We start from the raw sequence: 27,018 nt of genomic DNA on the forward strand, positions 1-27,018 counted from the left end.
CGCTGGCTCAATCGGCGTGTTTGGCTGCATTTTTTGTTACCGCCCCTGCATATATACAGCTGCGGTGCATTAAACGCGTCTTTGAATGGTTGTGTTTATTGTCCGATCCCGCCCATGTATCGAAAGTTGTCCCGAAGGGGAAGCAAATGACGTCATAGAAGCCGGCCTGTCATGTTGTTGGATGTCGCGATCCTGGCGGTTGGTGGAAGAGGTTCCGGCAAAAAGTACGAGCGAACGCTAGTGTCGCTGTCGTCGCTGCGTCCCAACTCCTGGCTGCTGGAGCTTCCGTGGTCTGCCAAGCTGGAAAGCGACCTGCGGTAGAACAGACGTCTACCACATACACCTCCGCTGCTGCCACACTGCCAGGATCGCAGCAGGCAACATAACACTTTTATGACGTCATCCGGTGGAATCCGAGGGGCCACATTTGAAGACACAAACTCCAGGCACCATAATAGGAAATTTTAATGGAAAGTTTCGACAACTCCGATTGCGATAGCCAATACTCTGCCGATGCCTTTGCGCTTGTGTCGCATGGTTATCGAGTATCGTTATCGGAGGCATCGAAACGATTTAGTAAAACTATCTAATACAACGAAGCGTCCTCAAAACGGAAACGATATACGTCACGGCAACTGCTACGCGTTGTCGCGATCAACTGTTCGTTATGCTCCTGTCGACTGGCAGGTTGCAAAGCAAGCTAGATCAGAACAGGTGTCTTATGTATGCACTTCCGCTGCATGTGCCACTACCGGAATTACGGTGAACTGCAGAATTACGAAATTGTAGCGTCGTTAACCGGAAATGGAGAGATCAAATAAAAACGCGGTAAGCAAGTTAGTCAGAAAAGGTACGCCTTCCAGGCATAATATTCGAATTACGAGCTTGGCGATCACCGCTGTTTCCAAAGTGTTAGCTACTCCAGATGCACTCTTTTGTGACTTGCTTTCACAATCTCACGTCTGCACTACAAACGGCTGCACGTGTTTTATTATGCGCTCAGGAATTAACTGCCGTAAATATTTTGGCGGCTTCGTGCTGTCTTTTTTTCAGTAGTTTTGTGGTTTTTTGCCAAAGCGTGATGCTAACACGGTAAAAAAAAAAAAAAAAACACTCTGTGTTTGTTTGTGTGCGTGGAAGAAGGGGGGAGGAGAAGTCGGTGATCTAGTCTGTCTGCGCACCGCACTACGAAGCACGTAGAGCGAAAGCTCGCAGTGTCCGATCCCCACACCGCCCGTTTTGATCCGGATGAGCACTGTACTCTCATAAACACTGCATATTGTACCTTAAAAAAAAAAAAAAAAAACTTTATGCCGGCATAGCCCCCTACTGCACTGGCCAATTTGCCAATCCGTAGCGAAGACAGCGAACGCGATATCAATGCCTTGCTGTATAAGCATCCACAGAACAAAAGTTTTCTTCTTCTAATTATGGCAGTATTCTCAGCACCTGCTGACCGAAACAGGAAGCTGTGAAAATTAACAGCTATAGAAATAGAAAAGTTTTATTCGAGGTCAGCAATAATTAGGATTTTCCGACGGTGAAACGTCGCCGGGACTAGGGGAATCCACCTCAGTCACGACAGTTGTTGTTGCTCCTTGTGTTCTGCACTTCACGTTGGGATCGTAACTCGCACTTAAAGTTTGATTATGACCCTTGCTACTGCTACAAGACCTCATCGAGTGTGAACGAACTTCGTCCACGTTCTCCAGAGAAAGGCGAGTTCCTGGCCCTGGACCTCGGGGGCACCAACTTCCGGGTGCTGCACCTGCAGCTGGACCCGGACGGCGAGCAGCGCTTCCACGTCAAGTACTACTCGGTGCCCGAGCCCGTGCGCCTGGGACCCGGAGAGAAGGTGGGTGAGGGCTCGGCAGCCACGCCTCTTTCTTGCGCCGCAATGCATGGGACGGAAGTGTCAAGAGAATACTAGGCTTCGCTGAAAACAAACTATGGTGCGCAGTTACTTGCGGAATTTTGTTTACTTACAAACAAGCGGATCCAACTCAACTGGGCACTGAAGAATCACGTGAAACATCTAGAGTCCACACCATCCGTTTTCGAAAGTAATATAACAACTTAAAAAAAGAAAAAAAGATATATATTAGAGACAGCGGAACCACATGGAATAGAAGAGAAGTCACAGTTTTATCTTCTCCTTATATTTTTTTTAGAGTATGCACAGAGCAATTTGTTAATTCTGAACTGGTGGTGGAGACAATGGTTCGCTGTAGAGGAAACCAATATTAGCCCTTATAGGCTAAGGAGCTCAAACCTCTTTGATTGAATTATGTTAAGAAAAGTAATGTGTTCAATAAACCTATACTTTTCCACGTCCGCTTCCATGGAACTTACGCAGCCGACGCATCTTGCGCGCAACTTTTTCTTCTCCAAGAAGGGGCTTGCAAGAAACTGCCTCTTCTGCAGGTCGGCAGAGGCCGGCAACAATCGCTTATGTTCCGCTTTTGTCAAGCGGAACAAAGCTTCGCCTTCTGTGCGGTTCTATACCGTCGATTCTTCCGTGAAACGATGCATTTTATGTGTGATTCGTTTTCTATATTTGTTTTTGTCTGGTAATGACACATAGCCGGAAATGTTACGCTCAAAGAGGACATAGCATGGCAACAACATCATTAGAATATATAGGCTGTTAAATTACCTCCCCCAATTTGCATATTTCGAAACTCAGCGACTCTTTTGTTATATATTCAATCCTCATATAACGAGTTTTGTTCAGCGTTATGGCAGACACGGGTGCCAACGCGTTACCTTATAGCGCATTTCTGTTGCACGATCGTTAATCCAAATAGAGCGTCTTCCAGAACAACGGCGTCAGGCCTGTTCAATGCACACGACTTGTGAGGCACTTGCACCGTTGCTTGGCATGCACCCCTCTTCATTACAGTTAAGAAAAATTGAAGAGTGCGTGTGAGCGGTTGTGATGGCGCTCAAGGTGTTGGAGCGCACGAGTGTCAACAACTTGGCAGTTGTGCTTAGCAAAGTTTTGGCCCTCATAACTTCATAATTTCTTAAAATGTTCATGCTGACGCGTTCACTGTGTGAGAAGAACTGAAACAAACTTGAACAAAGAAGCTTGAAAGGGGACTACCAGGTTTCCTAGTCGCTGTGAATGTAAACATCAACATAAAAAAAAGCTCGAGGAAAAATATAACGAATAAATATACTGGACATAGAAAGATTCTCCTAAAGGGACTTTGGTAGTTCTCTCGGCATTCTTTAAGATTCGGTTGTCATGCAGTTTTAAAATTGGCACGGTGATACTGCCGCGTGTGTGGCCGAGAGGCGTCCGGGGTTCGATGTCCGGTGCTTGAGATAACGTTTATCACTTGATTCTACTTCATCTTTCTATAAATTTCGAGTTCAGTCTGGACGCTCGAACATTCAAGGCCTATATTCCAGATAACCTAGTGTCAGCTCAAGTCAGCTGACACGCGATACCTCGACGCTCGCCTCTGTTATCTCGACGCTCCTTCTTTCTTTTGTTCCTTGACGCAAGTCTGCCACGTTAAACGTTTAATTTCTTTCTTTATTCATCGTCCTCCTGCCTGGCATTCGTGACAATATGATATCATGCTATACACTCGTAACTGTGCGGGTGAAAATTTTAATAAAGCGCATCTTTATGTCTGCTCTCTTTGGCAGCTGTTCGATTTCCTGGCAGACTGCATCCACGATTTTATGGTGACCAATGACCTCCTGGGGAAGACGTTGCCTCTAGGTCAGTCTATTTTCTTTCTCTCTTTCTTTATAAATGACAAAACGAAGGCCGTGATTATTTCAGGCTTATCATCGCAGAGAACAATCCGGACAGATACAGACATTATATATGTCATATCAAATTAGATTTTATGCCATATAGCCAATACATTCTCTGGTAACGCAGGGCCTCGTACCCTAGAAATATATGTAATAAAGGTTTGACAAACGTACGATGGGGCTTAGGCAAACTAAAACGCAAGTACCTCATGATGGTTGCATGTAAGCCGGAAGCTCTGTGCATCGTAAAACGCGCCGAAGATCTCACTCTAAAAAAAGCCCGTGGGACTACTTTCCCGCACCACACTCGGATAGCCAATCAGCGGAACTTACGGAGGCAACTGGGCGAATGACGGTGCCCAAACATATGTTTAGACCAAAAAACGGAGTATGAAACGTCACGCTTGCATCGCTTAATGTCACAACTCAGTCTGCGTTTTTTGGTCTAATAAACATATGTTTCGGCATCGTCATTCGCTCAGTTGCCTCCGTAAGTTGCGCTGATTGGCTATCCGAGTGTGGTGCGGGAAAGTAATCCCACGGGCTTTTTTTAGAGTGGATATAAGTTGTTTTATTTATTCATTTCTAAAGTAATTCATAGAAAGGCATTACATGAAAAGGGGGTGGGCGTAGTGTGTTGATAATATTTACAAGCATTGACAATGATTGCAAACAAACATAGAAATATGCTAATTATAATAATAAAACAGACTAAACAAAGTACAGAGCTCAAGGTCAGAGGAAAACCAAAAATCTATATGTAACCCAGCGGAATCATAGATAGTTTTTGTCTTTCTTTGATATTTGAATGATATCTATGCAATATATTGAACAAAATAGAAGTATCGCAGCTCATTTAATATATTGTGACTTATTACGATATGTGTTCAGTCGTGGTATTCGGTGCACCCGAGACGTTTCCCGAATCGCACATTAATCTCTGGCTAAGTTGTTCTCTTGGCTTTAAACGATAAAAAATGAAGAAATACATATTTATAATTTTTGAACAATGTTCGCGCATACGGTATGTCAGAAGGCTAAATAGGCCCGACTACATCTTTCCAGAAACAATGGTCAACTGTTAGCATAAGAAAAGAAGAAAAGAAAACATTGTATCGCTATCGAGACGATCAATCAATTGATAGTCGATCAATGAAGCAATCAAATTATATTCATTTAGTCGCAGTTCTTCCATACGCAATACCCTATTCTAAGCATTCCAAGCAACCTTTTTTGCTCTCGAATATCACCAGCAGTCATGTAGAAGGCAATCGCCACCTCGTTAGCCTATATTTAGTTCATCCCTGAGCTGAAACTGCGGCGGGAGCTATGCTTTCGCCGGACCATTCAACCGCCTGACCCAGCTCTCCGCGCCAGATAGTGGGCGAAAGCGGGATCACCTGGGGAAGGACCAACGTATGACTTATCCAACACACTCGTGGCTTTCATCGCAGTCTCAGTTTAGGGGTGAACGGAGTCCTAAAAAAAGTCCGAGAAAACAAAGAAAATAGAGTAGGTTCGCAAAGATGCAAAGGTGTCACTTTGGAGAGTCACCAGGTCTCTCGTGAATTGAATGTCTCTTTTTATTCAGGTTGATATACTAAACGTCGAGCAAAACTATGCTAGGTTACGTATGCTTTGTTTGGTTAATGCTGTTAGGTCAACGTTTTGTTAAGAGACATTTCCCAGTCCTCCATTAGTTCCTTGGAACAGTTGAATGACATGTGGCACTCAAACCGAAGGCATCGTTCGAGAGACGCATTTGCTTTGGCCGTCCGCGCGCAGGTTTCTGCTTCTCGTTCCCGATGATCCAGAAGGCGCTCAACGTCGGAATCCTGGTCACGTGGACCAAGAGCTTCAACTGCAGCGGGGTTGTGGGTCAAGACGCCGTCCAGATGCTCAAAGACGCCATCGACAGGCGAGGGGTCAGTTGAGAGCCGTGTAGGCACGCGCTCGATTACGATGTATGGGATGTGTCCGAGTTGCCTGCATTTGATAAAATGAATAATGTTGAAACAAATTATTAATCCCACGAGTAGGGTACGTTGTTGGGCTAGTGGGTTCAACTTAGTTAAACATATAAAAATAGCGCAAAAAAGAAGAGGACAAAGAGTAAACAGGGGGGCTATGTTGCGCTTTTTGCACTCCCAGGAGACTAGGGAGAGGGAAGTGACGTCAACGACACAGCAAACGCAGATTGGGTGTTGATTTCGTTTTCTTCTGTCAACATCCAATCTGCATTTGCTGTGTCGTTGACGTCACTTCCCTCTTCCAAGTCTCCTGGGAGTGCAAAAAGCGCAACATAGCACCCCAGGACAAGCGCTTGTCCTGTTTACTTCTTGCCCTTGTCTTTTTTGCACTATTTTATATGTTTAACTATTAAGCCTACGGACGGATATATGTATAGATGTCCCGGTCCTCGTCGTTTGTGTTTTGTCAATTTCTTAGCGTTGTTCAATAACCCGCGCCGTCCATCTCGCCGTGTTCATGTATTTCACCGCACAAGCTAGGCAATGGCAGGTTGAAATCTTTTTTTTTTTTCCTCGAGTGATACATACGGTGTGTGAATATTCCCACGTGATGTATTCCTTGTTCGTGACGATAAGTTATGCGCTGACTCGCTGCCAGGACATGGACATTGACATCGTCGCCGTTGTCAACGACACCACGGGTACCCTGGTCAAGGGAGCTTTCCTGGACCACAACTGCGCCATCGGACTCATCCTGGGTAAGCGACTATACTCGTTGTCACGTCAAGAAAGAAGGAAGTTTGGCGCATCCTTCATGCGATAAGTGAAATAGTTCAAACAATATTTGGTTGTTGGAAGAAGAAACGCTGTGCTATTGGCGTTTGAAACGTGTACATGTTGATAAAATGCCATAAAACTAATCTGGGATCCTCCTACATATATCTGAATTCAAATCACCAGGTTGATGCTCGTAACGCTCCACGATGAGCGGGACTTTGTTTTACTGCGGGCGGTACTGTGACTACACTAGATAGTCACAGTACCGTTCGAAACATTTTGCTGAAAATAAATTTGGAGCGTGATCCCGTATGAAAAGAAAAGGAAGGAAAAACAAGAGGAAAGCAACACGCATGACGAGGGCAAAAATAAAGAAACAAACAAAAACTTTGTATGTTCTGTGAGAACATACGCAAAAAAAAAAGTAATAAAACGGTGAGTAAACCAGAAAAAAATCAAAAAAGCCAAAAAAAAAAATGCAGATGAGACAGACAGGGAAGCGCAAACTACCAACTGTTCGTTTCACCCATCGTGCTACGTTTATCGCCAGGGCGATGTCGGAAAAGCGATAAAAGGGTGATAGAACAATGGAAGGCAATTGCATCTATCGCACGTACCTGAAAGATAGCACAATCGCAGAACCTATGCATGGGTTGCACTGTCTGTGTCAGTAAAAGTGCTTTCGGGTTTTTACATTCGCTATACTCTGTTTCATACTTAGCGTGCAACGCTGTCAAAGCTACTGACGCGAGCGTGGGGCTTGATATCGTTGATCATTCGCACGCGTTCTCGCGCAAACAAAACCATAGATGAAGCCACACGCTCGCGCCAGTAGCTTTGACAGCGTTGTACGCTCTACTCTATCTCAGCTGTTGTGTGCAGCAAAGTCAAAGGCATAGGCGCGGGCACATGGCTTTCAGATTTGCTTTCCTTTAACGTGTGCTTGTGAATGGAAAGCACATCTAAGAGCCGCGCGCTCGTTCCTGTGCTTTTACCTCTGCTGCACGCAACTCATGAGCTGGAGTATAAGTATGAAACAGAGTATAGGAACTCGAAGGCCGCACACACCGGGATGCTACGTAAAACGTACTTTCGTGGAGCGAGTGCTCGCGCTATAGAGAGACACGTTTGATGGCAAGACCCGCGCGGTCTAGCTTGCCGCTTTGTAATGTCGCTGCCCTTCTCGGCTTAGTATATTAAAATGCAATGACGTTGTATACCACTGCGACTGTACGCCGTGGATCACTGAAATGACTCGCAGCTGAAGTTGACGGTGCACTGGATCGAACCGACTCCCCGCACCTCGCTTTGTTTTTTTTAAATGCATGTGAGCTACTTGGCAAAGAGCGAACGCTATGGCCCCTTTTAGCCAATCAGAGTGACGAAGCAAAACACGTGATGGCTTTCTGCAGGTGTGCACTTGAAGGATACGTTGTCACGTAACCGTTTCCAACACTGATCGAGTCGCCGGTGCCGCGTTCGCTGTTTGCCAAATCACGGTAAAACGGAGTATAGCGTTGCACGCGCTGTGCGCACTTTCGAGACATGATAGGCTCCTCGCATTCTACAATCCCCACATGGACATTCCAGGAACCGGCAGCAACGCGTGCTACCTTGAGAAGATCGAGAAGATCGAGAAATGGGAAGGCGACAAGACGGGAATTCACGAGGTAGGTACCGGGCGCTCATCTTGTGCCAGTATGCGGAGGGCAAGTTCGTCTGCTTCTTTTGCAGGGGCTCTGGTGACGTCAAAACGCCGATCTCTGATTGGCTCTGATTGGAAGGATAGTGGGTAGACCTCAAGGCAGCTTGCTTTTGAGGTCTACTCACTATCCTTCAATCAGAACCAATCAGAGCACGGCGTCGTTCTGACGTCAGCGCAACTCCTGTGCAAAAAGCAGACGATTTGCTCTCCGCGTACCCTGACTGGAACGCATCTCCGACCAGTGTGTTTAGCGTCCTATTCCTTCCGCCCATGCACAAAAACTGGTCCTAAAGTAGCAAAAAATGACGTCACAAAAACTAGAGTGTCATGCTGTCGGATGTCGCGATCCTGGCGGTTGTCCGTACGAGTTCTGAAAAGAAAAGAACGAGAGAACGCGAGTGTCGCCCTCGTCGCGGCGATGCATGCTCCCGTGGTCGCCGAAGTTTCTGTGGGAGAGCAACCTGCAGCAGAAGAGGCGTTTGCCACGTACATACATACACACTGCTGTAACGCCGCCTGAATCGCGGACGGCGACAACGTGACACTTGAAAGACGTCATCAGGTGGAAATCGAGAACCATAGTGGAGGTCCGGTCCGCGTGTCCAACAGCCCGCGCTGCTCGCGTGGTCTTGTTATCGGCACGTGCATTTACTTTTACGCGTCTATTCCTGGCGTGTCACCAAGGTCATGATAAGATCTGAATGGACGAAGGGCTTCGGTCTCTTTCTTTGCGCGCAGTTATTATGGGGTTATTGCCTACCATTTTGTTGTTCCCCCCAGTTTGAAACCAAATCTGTGGCAGTGTGGTCCGGGAGGGGACATGCGGAAGCTTTGGGCGCCCATACGCTCACGTATGTTTAGCGCCGGTTATGTCTCCAAGCTCCAAATGCTTAAGCTAACGAAAAAAAACAACAACGAAAAAACAACATAACGCGAAGTTTGTTTTATCTGGTGAGATCGGACGGTGGCGTAGACGTATACATGGTGTTCACCATAAAGTAGTGTATGCATCTATGGTTTAATATTTATTTAGTTCTCGATGATTTAAAGTAAAAAAAAAAATGGAAAATTACCGATGGGGAATACATGAAAACAGGATAAATGCCAGTGGACAAAAATGTAAAGGCACGCGTCGCTCCCTTTGCTCAGGTGGTCATCGACGTCGAGTGGGGCGCCTTCGGGGACAACGGCGTGCTCAACTTCATCAAGACCGAGTTTGATAGAGCCGTGGACGACAACTCGCTGCTCGTCAACTCTTTCACGTGAGCCTCGAACGTTGGATTTCGCTGAAACAGTTATAACTTGTCCTACACACTGGCGGTCATAGCTGTAGGTTCGTTGCTGCTCTGTATCTGCCGCTGACGGCGAGCTTCCAACACGCTTCTGCAAAGCGTGCATCTTGCGCCATCGAAAGTTTTCATCTTGACACAGACGATAAGCGAAAGCTCACTCCAAGCATGCCCCGTGAATAACAAAGTCAGCTTCGGCGGTTAGAGAATAACACCCTACGCAATGGCCGCTTAGTCGGTTGGTGCTTTTCTCGGAGTGAAGAAAATGCATCTTTTTCCATTTTTTTACAATAATGTTTACTATACTCCGTTTGACTTCAATTCCGACCGCAATTAACCGGCGATAAGATTTGATGGAGCCAATCAAACAGACCCAGAAGTGCATCGTCGCAAAGTTCATTGTATTTGTTTTTTTTTTTTTTTTATCGCCGGCCTAAACCACTTACGCAGAGAAATAAGGTGCAGGATCGCGGCGCATTCACTGTGCGTCATTGGTTTAGTTGGTGATAGAAAACGCACAGGAGTGATGAGCGTTGTGCACACTTTAAAAAATGCCTGTGCGTCTACTTTCACGCACAACACCCGGAAAGCCAATCACCGCCACTTACGGAGGCAGCTCAGCGAATGACGATGCCGAAACATATGTTTAGACCAAAAAACGCAGTCTGAGTTGTGACATTAAGCAATGCAAAACGTCACGCTTGCATTGCTTAAGGTCACAACTCAGACTGCATTTTTTTGGTCTAAACATATGTTTCGGCATCGTCATTCGCTGAGCTGCCTCCGTAAGTGGCGGTGATTGGCTCTCCGAGTGTTGTGCGGGAAAGTGGACGCACGGGCTTTTTTTAGAGTGATGATGGTGCACATTTTGTGCCGCTTGATTGGCTTAGCCGTATTGTGGCGTTGGTTTCGATTAGACTAATTGGGAAAAAAGTATAGAAATGCTTTAAATGACTGGGGTGGGCCATTGTCTTGCCCTCCCCCCCCCCCCTCCCTTCCCCTTTATCTGCTCTGACACCACTGCATATCTTGCATCAACGTGATCTGATTTTCCATGCGCTGCGAGCATTACCTCCGCCGTGTTAAGCAGAGTAAATAGTTAGGCCAGATTCATATCGATGTTTCGAAAAAGTCTTGTTTTCTTCGGCTTGTCCTGTCCTCGTCTCTTTCGACAATTTTCCCACGCATTACCGTGATAAGTTTGCACGGTTCAAGTTAGCAGACTGGGAGCAAAAATGACCGCGAATTCCGCTCATGGTTGGCCGCCTACCCCCTGGCGCAGGTTCGAGAAGCTCTTCTCGGGCAAGTTCATGGGGGAGCTGGTGAGGAATGTCCTGGTGAAGCTGATCCGCGAGAAAGTGCTCTTCGACGGAAGGGCGTCCGAGACCATCCTCACCCAGAGAAGCTTCACCACGGCCGACGTGTCTCAACTCGAAGGGTGAGCGGACATTATGGTCCGCATTCCAGACGTTTTTCTGTAACAAACGTTGCCGGTCAACTCGGTTAGCAAACGTCCAGCGAAGAAACAACCCGCCACCCCCTTCCTCTTCGCACGATGTTTCTCACCAGTTGACCGAAGCGCTACTTCTCTTGTACTCAACGGTGCATCTTCGCAACGGCAGTTTATTAGAAACCGTAGCGTGCCAAAGAGTGGGGTGCTTCGATCAAGTGGTAACAGATATCGGAGAGATGGGAGCTTGCCGTCTAACCGCATGTAGCCACGCTGCTTGCAACTTACTTACTACCTTGCCCTAACCCAACATTTGATTTCATCTGTGTGTCGGCAGAGCCAAAGATTTTGTGTGATTTTATGTGCATATCGACAAGATGCCACACCGAGGTAACCCGATTATTAAAAAAAATATCTGATAGCTTTAAGACTTCTGAGGTATATGTCTACGGCTATATTACATAGAGTGCCATTGCTAAATTCGCCTCCCCCCCCCCCCTTCCCCGTTTACAAAAGTATTGGGCCTAAATCACGTCTTCGGCTGGCTTACTTAACGTCACTCACCGCCAACTGAATGGTCCCCGAAACGACAAAAAGAAACATCACAGAAGCCACCAGGGAATGATATGGTTGTCGGGATACTATCAGTTGGTTGTAAAAGCGAAAGCGTGGCAGATGAACAGGTGGCAATGTCAATAATGTCGTTTAGTAAGTGCCATGCGGCACTTACTAAACGGCGTGTACTTTGAATGTCATTTGGCGTAAACGTCATTTTGGGTGCCCGTTTGACAGAGGTTTTGTTTGCGTCGACTGTCCGGCTGCCCATCAAGCTAGAACGGAACAAGCTAATACCGTGCACACGTGACACGAGGCACATGTATAAACTTGGATTTTCCTTTTACCTAATACACACTCACTCGCTCACTATACCGTATAACAGCCTCAAAGTCGCCGGAGCGCAAAGTTCTCCTCTGGCCGTTTCAAGTGCTGAGCCGCCCAGAAGATGGAACGCGATTACTTTGATTTTTCGATGACCCGGGAGGTGCTGATGACCATCGAGAGAAAGCATAGCCCGCTGAGGGCCGTGAATTCGTGGATCACACCTTCAGCGCCCGAGCTCCCTGCAGGCAACGCACACCACCACGCGAAGGCGATCCCTGCGAGCTAATTTCTATAGACTACGATGCCACAAAAATTAGTCTAATGTACAGCGCCGAAAACCTGATATCGGGAAAGGCTGGGGCTTATCCAGCGACCTCCTGCTAATGCGACTAATGCTTTACCGCCGCCTTTTTGTTTTGTTTTTCAGCAACTAACTTTTAAAGTTTTATTCTTCCAGACGTACACTGGAAGGGTCTCCCAGACAAAAAGCTGCTAAAAACAGCTTGATGGGGTCTGGGAGACCGTTGCATGGGCCGCAGCTTTAACAACAAACAATAAAAGCGTGTAGTCTTTTGAGAAGGCGTAATAACATAACTCTCTACGTACGGGAACGGTACAGGTCGAGAGCCGACACGGCCTCCTCGAAGGCCGACACGGCCTCCTCGGGGGCAGCTACAGGAGCAGCCGCTCGCGCTGACAACAAACCAGAGTGAGCAGTCTCGCCACGGAAACACTGACTTTTTTTTTTTTTTTGTCGATTTATTTTTCTAAATGCCCAGGAAAGCGATTTTGCAAATATAACGGTCCTGTTCAATCATGCAGCATCAAACCCCCCTCCTCGGACACCACTATAGAGCATGAAGCTTAAGCCGGATAGGAAGTCGTCGGAGGACTGTCCATTGTACCGAGTGAGAAGTCTGGTCTCAGGCGGGCCAAATTATTCGGCAACTTTGGAACTGACGTCATCCTCCGTCGAAAGTAAAAGCACCCAAGCGCGAACAAAAGAAAAAATATGGGCTCGATTTGCTGGCCGATGGTGCTTCCCGAGAGATGGGCACCCACCTGCTGGCACCAGGCATGACGGATCGATCGCCGATCGTAAAAGTAGTCAAAGCTGCTCACTTATGATAACGTATAATCGACAACATCCTTTGCAAAACATTTGACCAATGGTATAATAAAATGAGAGAGCGCAATGAAGAAGTGTTACAAGCAAAAAGGATAGCGCTTGTCCTTTCTACTTATACCATCGCTTATTGTGCTGTTCGCTAGAACAACGGGGACTTCAGATTCGATTGTTTCGCGTGGATCAGTAATGTTGTCATTACTACAGCCCTCGCTTGACAGCTCTCTTGAGACTCCAAGCGTCCGCTCGACCGAATCACCATGTTTTATTATTTTGTTTTTCTTGTCGCGATAGCGACGATGGAGAAGGACGTGCCCGGGAGGTCTTGGCCCGCATGGGCTACATCCGAGTCACGGAGGAAGACATCGCCATCGTCAGACACGTCTGTGGCGTGGTATCTGCCAGGGCAGCGCTGCTCGTCTCCATCTGTGAGTTACAACCCGTGCTCGTAACCTCGCGCCCGTGGTTTGACTGCGCGCGTTTCCGCAGGCCTCGCTGAATTGCTGAACCGCATGGACAAGCCGAACGTGACCGTCGCCATCGACGGCTCGCTGTACAAGCACCATCCCAAGTTCCATCGCCTCATGACTGACTACACGACCGTTCTCGCCCCTAAGAAACCAGTAAGTGCGCTGCCGATGCATGCGGCCACCTCGCGAGGCCTACCCAAAGCCTGATACATTATACAAAAGACGATATGCCGAGACCCCCCCCCCCCCCCCCCCCCCCAGTGTTTTAGGCCTCCCTTGTACACTCTAAAAAAAGTCTGTGCGTCTACTTTCACGCACAGCACTCGGAGAGCCAATCACCGTGACTTACGGAGGCAGCTCAGCGAATGACGATGCCGAAACATATGTTTAGACCAAAAAACGCAGAGTGAGTTGTGGCATTAAGCAATGCAAGCGGGACGTTTTGCATTGCTTAATGTCACAACTCAGACTGCGTTTTTTGGTCTAAACATATGCTTCGGCATCGTCATTCGCTGAGCTGCCTCCGTAAGTCGCGGTGATTGGTTCTTCAAATGTGGTGTGTGAAAGTAGACGCACAGACATTTTTCGGAGTGTGGGTAAAAGAAAGGACTGAAAACTCTTTCAATATTACGCACTCTAAGAAATGCCTGCGCGTCTACTTACCCGCCAAACACTCAAAGAGCCAATCTCTGCGGTTTACGAAATCAGCTCAGCGAATGATGAGGCGGAACATCTGTTTAGACCTCAAAATTAAGTCTGCGCTGTGGCATTACGCAATGCAAAACGTCATGCTTGCATTGCGTGATGCCACAGCGCAGACTTCATTTTTAGGTCTAAACAGATGTTCCGTCTCATCATTCGCTGAGCTGATTTTGTAGATCGCAGAGAGTGGCTCTTCGAGTGTTTGGTGGGTAAGTAGACGCCCTGGCATTTCTTAGAGTGCGCGCGTGTGTATCTTTTTGCTTTTTACGTGCTTGCTCATTTTTGCTTTTTACGTGCATATATTTTTATTATATTTGCACTCGTGTACCTCTACACAGGCATAATGCACAACGGCGCGGCAGGTATAGATGTAAATAAGTAAATATACGCAGATTTGGGGCAAAACGGAGAAAGACCCAGATTAGCTCGCTGGATGCGTGCGTATTTGCGTTCTCTTAATTTCTTTTATTTTCGCAAAACTTTTTTTCTTTTACTTTTCTAGATTTAATTTGCAAACGAGTACCTGATCATCGGGGCAGATCATTGCTCGAATAGGTATTCTACGAATCACGTTTCCTTATTTCGCCTCATTCTTATTTTAACATTCTCGTTTGAACGTTATCAAAACATCCAAACCGTTTTTTTTGTTTTTTTTGCGTTTGAACATATTCGTATTTGATCCCATTCTCATTTGATCCCGGTCGCACTACGACCGAATAATGGCACGTTGTTCTCACCCCTTGTTCGAGGCGGGGTTTGAGCCGCACGTCCGGAAGCTTCCTGGCTAGAGACGACGTCCATTCCCCGAAGTGAAGAACCCAGGGGTCCAGTGGAGGTGGGAGACTTGGTAACGTAACGAACGGTTTAATTACATGGTAGCGATACAGTCGTCAAATCCGAGAGAACAACGGAGCAGCCTCGCGCTCCGCCTTATATAGGGTCCGTTTCTCCCTCACTCCCCGCCAGGGCAGCCAGTGCGATGCAGCAACCCGCCGTCAAGTGCGATGCAGCAAAGTCCGCCGCCCAGTGCGACGAAGCCAAAGTTCTCCGCAGTTAGGCCATGCCTCTCTCCCTTTCCCGAGCGCACCAACCACCACGCACACACACACGTCCCGCTAACGTCACGGGCGCGTTGAGACTTGTTGCCGCAGGCCCCGTAACGCAGGCGACGGTCCCGGACTCGTCGGGACTCGTTTCGAGCAGGCCCCGACAAGCGGGCGACGGTCCCGGACTCGTCTTGACTCGTTTCCGCAGCGATGAAACTCGGAAGAAGGTCGCCAAAGGTTCCATTCTTAACACCCTGCACTGGCTCCGACGGCTCATAGCATGCGGTGCTGTTTACTTAAACGGGCCCTGCAATCAAAATAAACGTCTAACTTTTTTTGCGGTTTCCACATCTCTTGGGGTTCGGGCAAGCCTGCGGGTGCGGAGAAAGTAACTAAATATCAGTCCGTCGTGTTTTAACCGGACGACGCGGAAACCTCCTCCACCTGCGGGGGCGACCCGCGGTGCCGAAAGCGCGCGATATGTGAAGTCTTTGGTCCTGGGCTTACTACTGGTCAGAGCCGCTAAAAGCTTCTTTTAGTCTAAATACAAAATATAAGTGGCGCGAACCGTGTCACCTATTTATGAAAGCAGTTTTTGTTCAGTATTTTAGATCAGAAAAGAAACAAATGCAGTTTTTAAAGTCGGAAACAAAAAATGACCTGTCGACATACCCGCCACCAAGCGGTGGAAAAGGCGGCGCATACTAGAAAGGGGTAGCGGGATCAGGTACCGACGTGCGGCGAGCGTAGAAAGGTCCCGGATGTACGCGGCGGCGCTGCGGTCGTATACGGGCTCGAGGATCCAACCGGTTCCGAGCGTTCCGAAGGCCTTCGGCGACCAGGTTTGGCTTGTGGTTTGGCCATTTCGCGGTATGGCAGCGCGAAGTGGCTCCCGTTCTGAGCTGACCTTTACCCCGTGTTTGCTGCCGTTTGTGGCCAATGAAGTGTCATGCCGCATTAGTGTTTAATCGCGCAGCAAATGCAATGCGAGCCTCCCTGGCTGTCCGCTTCATACAGCCTCTCCAGAGCATGCTTTAGTGGCGCCCTCTCGAACCGTCGAAACGGAGTGCGGCTGCAGCGAGCGCTCGCTGAGCTCACTACCCCTCCTCTAGTTCACGGCCACTCAAGCGACCAAGGAGGTTATTTTTGCTTGTTTTTGTCATTTTAATTTGGCTATAACTTTTAAAATAAAGCGAAATTCAAGAAAGGAAAAGTTTTATTAAGTTACTACGTTCAGTGCGCTCAAGTTCGGTGCAAATTAAGAACTAGTAAAGACGTCCTTGCAGGCCCCTTTAGATAATCTGGAGGGAATATGAACCGGCAGACTCGGAGTGCACCCTTCCGCGGCCGAGCAATTAAACGGGGGACTTACGAAGCCGCGCTATGACACGAAGGAGTAGTTCGGTGTTTTATTGCCCAGCGCCTGCGACCAGATCGCGACAACCCAACGAACTTGTCCTGACCTTCGCTGCATGTTTCAAGAGCACAACGGACGTATTCCAGGAACCAGTAGCCAAACCGCGGGATCCAAACACGTGTTCGTGTGGATGTGAGGGCGTGTGTGTAGGGGAGTGTGTGTGCCTGTGTTTGTGTGTGTGTGTGGGGGGGGGGGGGGAGGGGGGTGGCGGGAGACCTAAAAAGCGTCTTCGGGGATATGCGGTGACAAAGCTATAACATCGACACCTCAAAATGTCCCCATTAGATTTTTTTTTTTCTTTTTAGAGTGAAACAAGGTTGTAACGAGAAGGGACCAAATGCGCCGGCCCCAATTGAGAAGGACGATTTGAGGATGGTCTCCTTTCGAGAAGGTCCAAACGAGAAGGTCGAAACTAGAACAGGCTCGAGTGAGAACCACTCGGACCGAAAGCTCGCGCTGCAGAACCCGAGGCATCCTGGGTTCAATCCCCACCCCTGCCTCTTTCGATTTGTATGAGCATCGTACACCGCAGTGGGGTCGTGTATCGCGACTCCGTGGTAGACGTTAGAGACCCCATGCTAGCGGTTGTACTGCACTGGCTAAATTGCTCATTAATTAAACAAAAGAGACGATGTTTACTGCAGACGTGACTAAAGTAACTGCGGACGCGCCTCGGGCATGTTTTAAGCATGTTAGCTTCATTTGTATACCTCGAGCATATCTGCAGTCGGTTTCCGTGTGCCTAATCGATAGGTTCTTCATACGAGTAAGGCCTCATACAATGTCTGCATAGTGCATTTTGTATGATGTGTTAACGGTGTCACCGCGAGTTTAGCGGCAACTCGTGTCTTTAAAAAAAAAAAAATCTTACGAAACATTAAGAACATCTGGTTTGCTGTCGGCTTGTCACATATTCTCACGAATACGGTCTTCACCACTAAAACCGCATTAAAAAAGAAAATCTGGTTCTGCTTTTACCGCGAATGAAAATTAGAGTTAGACAGTTCGTAACGCACAAGAAAATCCATGAGCACGCAAAACACCTGTTAGATATTCCACATTTGAAGCAACGGAGGGAGCGGGTATTGCACATACAGCTACTATTCTAGATGAAAGGTGCGATTCGTGTTTCTTGCCAGTTGCGCCATTTAACGCGACCGAAATGCGTGAGGGCGCGCGACTTCAGGAAAAAAACTGGCGGCAAAACAGCACGCCACAACAAAACGTCGAGCTCTTCCCCGCAGAATTTGCTTTAGCATACGTGTTAAGGCTGGTGAAAGACGGTGAGAAGAGTCAAGTGTTCTAAGCTACAATGAGGGCTGGATGTGTATTGACCAATGGCTCCAGAAAACGTAAACGCAATTTGTTCAGTGTTGGAGCATCGATTGAATGCGAATGCTGTGCCATCCCTGCGCTAGAAGCTGTCACCTGATCAGTGTGTCTTACATGTATGACGTCCGGTTATATGGGCCGATAACGTACGTAATAATTCTGTCGTGTGTGTGTGTTTTACAGCCGGAAGTGAGTTAGCCCCATATGGGCGTTGGTGTCTTAGCTGTAGCATGATGTATGAGCAGTGTGACCCCGGTCATAACCTCCTCTATACTCACAAAGCCTGGCAGTTCGACGGCGGAGGCATAGAGTGCCCGGTCGCAGATTTGGAGCGCGAAGATCTGACGTAGCACAGAGCATCGAAGAGCCGTTTCTCGGAGAACCTGGACGTCAGCGCACAGCTTTTGCAGAGGCGAGGACGCCAAACACACTTGTTCGCTCGGGAGAAGTGTGTTTCGGCGTCTCGCCGCAGCAGGGCGTCAGTCACGTGGCTCTCCTCTCATCTGTTGTCTGCCGCTCCAACTTTTCTCTTTCAGCGGCCGCTTCTCGTGGCATTTTGCCAGGCTTTGACAGTATATAGGAGGCTATGCCCCAGCTTAAGGGTATTGGTGAGCTGGCTTAAAATGAACACCTTCTTCGAAAGAGAGGCGGTAGATGGGCCGTCGCTGGGTTGTCCCCATTACGTCCCAACCTGAAGTGAAGAGTTGTGTATTTACGACAAGTGACTGTTTGTGCAGTTCAAACTGATGCTGGCCGAAGACGGAAGCGGCAAGGGTGCTGGCCTGGTGGCCGCTGTCGCCGACAGACTCCGGAAAGTGCGCAGAGGCAGCGCGCAGAACGGACTTTAGGCGCGGATCCTCGATGGCCTTCCGGGATTCTGCGGTCTACGCTTCCAAGAACATAACGTGTACAAAGCATACAAAACAAGTTGAAACGATACACGCACTTGTCAACGAAAGATACTCGCTCAAACCGATGACCATGCAAGTTCTGCATATTATTATTATTATTATTTTAATGAAGCTATATATATTGTCGGCTGCTACCCTGAAGACCGGTTCTGACATTTGTGTTTCGAGTACGACCGACGACCTTACGACCGCTTACGAAGGCTCATGACGTGGTGTTATTACGTGTGACTGTGGCAATTGAGGTCCGCGCCGTACGTCATAAACCTGCAGCCATACGTTTCACATATCATAGAAGGGACACGGTGTTCGTTGCAAAGGTGATGAAAACTTTTTTGTGGACACGTCTCGGGCATCTTCCAAGCATGTCCGCTCTAAACATACAGAGTGAGTCAAAGGAATCGATGGCTGTTTGAACGGACGGTATAAATTGGTTTATAAACGTATCAAGCTAAAGTTTTGCACAGAGCTACCTACGGAGGCCCTTTGCCTACGGAGGCCTCCCCCCCCCCCCCCCCCACACACACACACACACACACAAATTCTTTTACCGTACACCATTTTTTTCTTCTAGTGGAAACGGGTTTGTGTGCGATATAGCCAGATCCCATTACATTCGAGACAAAATAAAAAGAAATAAAGAGGAAAACTTCGCTGTGGTGATTCAGCGGTGTTGCTTTTTGAGAAAATAGAACTAGTATTCGATAGCTGATGACCCTGACGCGCTAGAAAGATTAAAAACAAGGGGTTCTGTATTTTGCTGGTAAAGTTAGGAGGTGCATTGCATCGACGAAGATGTGTCAGACGTGATAAATTGAGACTTGCTTGCATAGAAAGGAAACAGCGACAAATGTCACCAAGTGTCCGGTAATTTTTTTTTAAATTTTTTTATAAAACATTTTTTGTTGCAATTAAAACAAAATTCAAGTACATCTGCTTTGTATTTTATTGTGTCATTCACATTCTTTGATCACTCATTAGTGGTGCGCTTTGGCGGTTTTGACATACCGATCTTCGAGCAGACGTGGTGAGGGAGGTGCAGGTGGCAGTGCCGGGAGAAAGTAAAAGGTTGACTTTTTTGCTTTGACTTTACACGGAAAGAATAAAACAAACTGAGGACAAAGGAAGACGAGCATATCTTTGAGCCACAAACTCAGAAAGCGTAAATCGGAAGTGTCACAGGCGTCAGCTCAGTCCTATTACCTTATTGTCGTTCATGTCCGCATGTGCAATGACTGTTCCATGTTTCCAGATCATTAGAATTTTGGGAAGGTATATTAAGATATTTGGCAGCGAAATCAGTAAATTACTCACCATCAACACAGTTGAAAGTAACCTGCATGCGACCTCACTTGGTTTTTTCCAAAGACGAGATCGACTGCTTGACTCCGGAACTAGCGTAGTTTCTCATTACTCCCCCTCAAACTGATTGTGCATTCTTTTTTCTCGTATCATACAGTTTTTAATTACTTTTTTTCTTACAAATTTATTTTTACACTTTCCTTTCTGTTCTTTTTAATTTCCGGGCGAAATTGCATAGAAGGCTTTTAATAAAAGTGCATCCAAGAGGTTTCGAGTTGAAGTATGTGTTGCCTTATCTCGAGTTTGTATTAATCTTTCTGTGTCAAGTCAACTTTACCAACACGCTCGACAGTTAATATGACTTTTTTTTTTGTTGTTTACCATCCTTTGTTTCTGGTTCGGAAATTGCGTAATCGATGGGAGCACTTTATCAAACGGTTATCGGAAGCATAAAGGGGCTGCTGCAACGATGAATTCTTGTTACAACGATGTCAAACATCCAGAAACCTCTGAAACGGCTTTAGGTGGCGGTGCAGGTGGTCGTCATAGTCAAAGATGAGGACCGCACCTGTGCGCCATAAGCTTGATAAGTTCACCTGGCTACTGTAATGGGAAACAGCTGGGAGTGCGTGCAAGTGGCACCAAACATAACCTTAAAGAAACCCACTGAACACACAACACTAAATCGAAGAGAACTAAAACACGCGACAGGCGGCGGAGGACCGCGTCTGTGGAATTCTCTTGGCGGATTTGGAAAGATTGACAAGTTCTGCGTGGTCGCGCCTTTGGTGCTTGAGGTAGACGCGACCGTGCCCTTGCACACCCAAGAAGATACCAACGGAACAGCGCTCCAAAACTGCTCTACATCCACAAAGTGAATTTCCCCTAATGGGAGCTCCAGATGACCAGTCAATTATTCCAGCATCGTAGTTCCGAAGCTGAGGCCCACCAACACCAAGTGAAATGTTTGTCTTGCAACTAAGCACCCCAATTCACTACAGACCAGGGCCGTGCCTCATGCGGTTCTTGGAAGCAAATGGCGGCGCAGCACTCACTCGTGGCATGTGTCACTCGCGTTGGCACGACAACCGTTGTAGGTATACTCGTGACGCGTGAGTCCCACTAGAGAGACAAACAGAATCAGCCGACATTGACAAGCCTCGAAACACGAGCATCATATGCACGCGAGGGTATCTTTGGAGGCTTGCAATCACTCGTGCTTACTTCACAAAGCACCAAGAGACAAGCCTGCCAATGGGTGCTTTCATGTGTATTTTGCTTAGGGTGATGACATTCGTTGCTGTAGCAGATACCGACAGTACGCGCTCTGGAGAAAAACACGAAGCAATAGCCGGTTACGAAACGCCGTCGTAGCACCGGGACATTCCTGTTTCGTATGTCGCGTGCGAAGCTGCTCCTTGTACCGGCCGTCACGCTTCATTGGAAGCACGGATGTTCCGGTGACTTGCGACGTAAGCAGTAATAAACTGTCGTAACGTAACGTAACGTATCGTAACGTAACGTAACGTATCGTAACGTAACGGAACGTAAGAAAACAGGGCTGTGTGAACCGGCCTTTGAACCGCACAGAAGCATTTTATTTCCTAATTGTTTACTCATCATGCCGTTATCATAAGAGTGAAATAAGTCTGAGAGGGCTATAATTGGCCATTTCCAGAAGATAGCGTGTATATTTGATTTTGCAAATACCGCGGAACCCGCCGTCTATCTCAGAACCGTAAGCGGGTGGGGGATATTTGCACACTGGAGCCACCGCGTTTCAACCAGTTTAAACTCACGAGAGAAAGACCGAATAACGCGGCGTAAGCAGGTGCTGTGTGAACTAGCCTTTAGTGATCGCAGGCTAGTTAATGATTTAGCTCATAATTTTACAGTGAAGCTGTCAAGTGCTAGATTCCCCAGTTTCGTCTTCGTGGGCAAATAAATCTCAACACAACGCTCTGGACAGCTACTGCCATCTATGAGCAATGGCGGCAACCAGACAACAACTATACTCTGTTTCACCTTATGATGTACCGCAAGAAACGCTACAAGCGCGAGCTCCTTGCTTTGGGGCACATCTCGGCGCCACAGGCTTTCGTGCATTAAGGGCAGCAGCCAAGCCTACGAGCTCGCGCATCTAGCCTTCGCTGCGGTACAACATAAGGTGAAACGGAGCATAGCCCAGCTTACTACCTTACTACAGACAACCGGCTTGCCGGTTGTCTGGTTGCCGCCGTCGCTCATAGTTGGCGGCACATAGTTACAGCTACGCTGCTCTTCCTTCTTCACCAAAAAAAGGCTGAAGGTTTTTGTTTTGTTTTTATGTTCACCGCTCGAACCGAATGACCAGTTAAGGATTTCAGCAGCTTCACGGGTAAAAAAACGATCGGGTATTTCCGCTCTTTTTGTTTTCTTATACCCACGAAAACAAACAAAACGTGGCAAAATACCATCGGAAAAGACAAGAAATGCGGCTCGGCTGGTTGGGCTGGCTCGCCTGTGCGTTCGCCAAAGTGTCTAACTCAGTCTTAAAGATGAAGAGAAAGTGGAAGTGTTGAGGGTGGGGCCATCATGCCAGGATGGGAGCAGTATTGCCGTCCACCCTGTGCGCCCTGTGGTTTTGCACGGCCATCGGACGTCAACTGGGCCTCCAGAGCCGGCCCGCCCGTCTCGAGACCGAGCCTCCGTTCGTCTATTACGAAGACGGCGATGGCGATCCCGTGGTCATCTACGAGAAACGACCTGCCAGGGCAAAACCCGACAGTAGGTCCAACGGCTACCTGCTGGACATCACCAACAGGCATTTCTCTTACAACCGGAGCGTAGCGGGCAAGGTGAAGAACGCCCTGACCTGGAGCCGTCTGGTTGGACAGAAAAACTCCGGTCAGAAGGCGGCCCACAGGACGCCACCGCAGCATGCTCTCCAGACCAGAATCAACGTGGGCGTAAGCAGCACAACCGAAGCTCGCAGTAAAGGTCCGCCGGTAGCAGAGATTTCTCGGGTTTCCAACGGCCCAAAAAGTTCGGGCGGCAAGCCTGTCCTTACGACTGCTGCAAAAAGGGAATCTCCTAGCAGCAAGGCGTACGCGCCAGGCAGGACATCGCCACATCAGAAGAGAACCTGGCGAACCACGCGCACTACCGGCAGCTGGCAGTTTGGGTACACAGCTCACTCGGTGAAACGCCTCGACCCACGAAACATCTTCCGTCTTGGACTCTTGCAGCGTCGGGATCGTCGTCAAGGTAGAACGTCGAAACGCGTTTTGGAGAACCGATGGACGCAACCGGCGGAAGAAGGTCACGACCACTCCAGCGTCCAACCACTTCCGTCAAATCGGGTCAAGCGAACTGTCTTGTGCTTGCTCGTGGCCGGCGGCGTCTTTCTGATCACACTTTTCTTTCTGGTGCCCGCAGCCCTCTGGGTTCGCAGTCAGTATCGGAGTTGCTCCGGTAAGTCGGAGCCGTACTACAGTACGCTCAGCGCTGACGACTCGGATACCAAGCCAATAGTGTCTATCGCTAGTTTACCGCCGCACCGCAGAAACAGTTTGAAGGACAACGCCAAGGTGGTGAGACCAAGGGCCACCTTGGGCTTCTCGGTGTCCGAGCCGGTGATGTTTTCTCCGCAGAAGGCGGCGATTTCTGTTGACAGTCACGGCGGTTCCGGTGCCGTAGAGCCATTTCGAAAGGACGGCTCCACAGCGGCGAGTTCGTATCCTGAACAGCGAATTACAGATGTCAGTCCGACTTTAGCAGACAGCGGAGACTCCAAAGTCAGCGTCTCCTCGGATGGACGTAGTCGTGACGTGACGGGCTCTGACAGCGCGCCCAAGCGCAGAAAGGTACTTCGCATTCAGGCGGAGAAAAAGCATCCAGATTTGCTGTCAAGGGACGCTGTGACCAAGGCGACTCTGGAGCCTCTAAACGCGCTGCCCCAAGAAGTCGCTCGAGGCGCCGACATCACTGCGCCTCAAGACGGTACTCCTCGGGAGGGACCAGAGGCTCCGGGTCGGGATCGACGTCGCGATTCCGGTCAGGAGGACAGCCGACGAGGGCTCAAGGACTGGATGCCGAGCGAGTCGCCGAAGGCTGGGACATCCCGGGCCAGTGAAGACAAGCCACTGAGCAGCGTTAGCGAAGACTACCAGCAGTATTCGGATTCGGACGATGTACCACTCCAGATGGATCTGGGCGCTGGCCCCCTACCTAGTAAGTCATCTCAACGGGAATGCGAAAAGTAGGCAAAAAAAAAAAAAAGCGTCGCCATTGAATGGCGGCTGGGACAATACGGCTTGTCTTAAACTCGGGTTGCAATGATTGCTTTGAGAACAACTGAATGACTTACAACTTAGACAGAACTGCAGCGGAGGCATCTGCCAAGGTAGCTGGCAGTAAACAAGCACTGGAGGCTGTAATGCCAGCCTCTGGCCCTTCGTGGTTAAGGTAAATTCAGCTCGCAGAAAGACGAAGATGGAGAAAAGAACACAGGACGACCGCTAAACTAACTACTCAACTTTCATTTAAAAAACTTGGCTCAGTTTTAGTTTGAGTCGTTTTTTTTTTTATGTAAATGTTGAGCTGATAGCTTAGCGCTCGTCCTGTGTTCTCTTTTTCTTCGTCTTTCTGTGCGTTGTATTTACCTTATCTATAGAAACTCCGCCTTCAGCGCAAGTTCGCTGGCTTCCGCACTGCTTTGGTTGCGCGTGCCTGCGCGTTCATACTTGTGTTAGCAAGGGCAGAAAGCTCGCGCTGAAGGCGGAGTTTCAAGTCTCAGCTTAAGGGCTCATTCACACTGGAAGCGGATCCGCGTTCGCAAAGCGGTTGCGAACGCGGTTGTATAAGGATTCAGTACAATTGCACGCGCACACGATGACATCAAATGCGCGTGCAATTGCACTGGATCTTTATACAACCGCTTTCGCAACCGCTTCGCGAACGCGGATCCGCTTCCAGTGTGAATGGGGGGTAAGGGTGAACGGAGTATAGTCACGAATAAGTTCGCTCGCATCGCTACTTTAGTCCTTTTGTGGTGATCGCTTTAATATATAAATCGAAGATAGCTTGGCCGCATCATTTTAGGATCTCAACTTTGACATTCTGACCACTGGGTGAACAAAATATCAGAGCTAGGGCCATAAGCTCCGTGTCTTGTCTCAAGACAGACTCAGTACTGCGGACGCCAAGGACAAAAAATCTAGAATTTATAAAGCACAAAACCTGATCGTGGGGTCTTATACTTTTCTATGACTCCGCAGCGTTCATTCGCCGGTCTGTCACGAAGACGACTCGCCGATGGCGAAACAGGGCCCCCAGTTTTTCGCCCTCCACGATGGACTCTTCGTCGACGATTACGAGCCAGCGAGACTCCGACGCTCTGGACACGCATCGACAGGGTGCCGGCCGATGCAGCGACGATCTCCACCGTAGATCCCCCGTCACCAGCACCGTCAGCTCCGACGTCAAGGGAAACTGCAGCTTCGAGTGCTTGGCCATCCGAACCGCTGCCTCAAAGAAGCCCCCCGTCGAGGTACACCGACCGTCGTTCGCGCTACTCCCGAACTTACCCACTTACATGACAACACTCGCGCGGTCCGAACACTTCTAGAGTATGCGAGTATGCGCGCTTCGAGGATGGCAATGAACACACGTTGAGAAAACTTAAGGGGGGTGAAAAATTATACGTTCTTGTCTCCCCATGGCGTTGCTTCTGAAACTCCAGTTTCCTCTTTCGAGATTCGTTATTCAATGCTCTTATCGGCAAGAGTAGCAATCTTATATTGACCGCCAAGCGATCATGAGATGCTCGGAACTGGCCACGTCTCACGTCTCTTAGACTGTCCCTGACCACTGAACTCAGTCTACGCGCTCTAAGCATCCTCAAAACCTCACATTACTATCGCGTGTAGCCTCTTTCTTTGTTAGTTCTTTCTTCGTGACACCCTACATTTCTAGATATCTGAAAATATCCCGAGATACCAGAATATTTCTTCAGGGAATTAGGGTATCGATGCTTTCGGGCCAGATCGAGGTTTTGGGGTCATGAACCGAGCGTGCACCGCACCCTGTTTCGCGAGTGTTTATAGCGAGTGACGCGTTTTCTCGAAGGCAGACTGCTGCTACTTGGTCACGGGGACGGCGTCTGGACCCTGGGCCGAGATCCTTCCCTGGTGCAGCCCGCCCAAAATGGTCGACTTCCTACACGTGATTCACGAGGAGTAAGGCCTCGCAAAATCCACTACTTCTCATTAATCATCCGCGCAGATCCTGATATAGTAAATAGGAATTGTATGTTTTTGTGCTTTTCTTTTCGAAGCATGAATTGCTCTTTAACAGAACCCCCCCCCCCCCCCCCTCCTCAAAATACCAAAACTTCGTTCGTCCGTCTCTACATTTCCCGTTAAATTTAGTGGGGAAATTGACGTCATGTGGTCCCCAGGTAACGTAACCTATATACCGATTTAGACTCCAAGCTAAGTTTAGAGGGAAACTGTACATCACGTGACCAGTGCACCAATTCGTTTTTCCCGCAAATTTTAACGGGAAAATTGATGTCAAGCGACCTGACCGTCGCGGGACCCATTCACCAATTCAGTTCCCACGCTAAATTTTGTGAGAAATTTTTTTAAAAACAGGTTCTTATTTATTCCTCGAAATTACCGTTTAACATTTTCTAAACACTAACGTTAAAAATAAAGGTTCCGCCAGTTTTTTTTTTTTTTTTTCATTAGGAAGTTGGGCAGCCGAACAACAATACCGGTGCCCATGAAGTACTTACCCTCTAAGACATGATTTCTCATTGATCTTTAGGCAAAACACGCGTCGGGCGGAGCGCAAGTTCGTCTGCTTCTTTGGCAGGGGTTGTGGT

General features: G+C 48.2%; 1 protein-coding gene across 2 annotated transcripts in view; it reads left to right on the top strand.

The window, feature by feature from the left end:
* LOC115319083 (hexokinase-2) overlaps positions 1 to 19,515 on the top strand; it is a 34,489-nt gene extending 14,974 nt beyond the window's left edge. For both annotated transcript variants that reach the window (XM_040212763.3, XM_040212764.3), the window contains exons 3-12: positions 1,713 to 1,855; positions 3,661 to 3,736; positions 5,560 to 5,699; positions 6,403 to 6,502; positions 8,112 to 8,191; positions 9,376 to 9,488; positions 10,798 to 10,953; positions 13,268 to 13,401; positions 13,463 to 13,596; positions 18,678 to 19,515. In XM_040212763.3, coding sequence (XP_040068697.2) covers positions 1,713 to 1,855; positions 3,661 to 3,736; positions 5,560 to 5,699; positions 6,403 to 6,502; positions 8,112 to 8,191; positions 9,376 to 9,488; positions 10,798 to 10,953; positions 13,268 to 13,401; positions 13,463 to 13,596; positions 18,678 to 18,788 — 1,187 coding nt within the window. In that variant the 3' untranslated portion in view covers positions 18,789 to 19,515. The remainder of the gene's footprint in view (positions 1 to 1,712; positions 1,856 to 3,660; positions 3,737 to 5,559; positions 5,700 to 6,402; positions 6,503 to 8,111; positions 8,192 to 9,375; positions 9,489 to 10,797; positions 10,954 to 13,267; positions 13,402 to 13,462; positions 13,597 to 18,677) is intronic.
* Positions 19,516 to 27,018: the final 7,503 nt, after the last annotated feature.

This window comes from Ixodes scapularis, unplaced genomic scaffold, assembly GCF_016920785.2.
Source record: "Ixodes scapularis isolate PalLabHiFi unplaced genomic scaffold, ASM1692078v2 PGA_scaffold2__306_contigs__length_199485367, whole genome shotgun sequence".
Classification (NCBI taxonomy): domain Eukaryota; kingdom Metazoa; phylum Arthropoda; class Arachnida; order Ixodida; family Ixodidae; genus Ixodes; species Ixodes scapularis.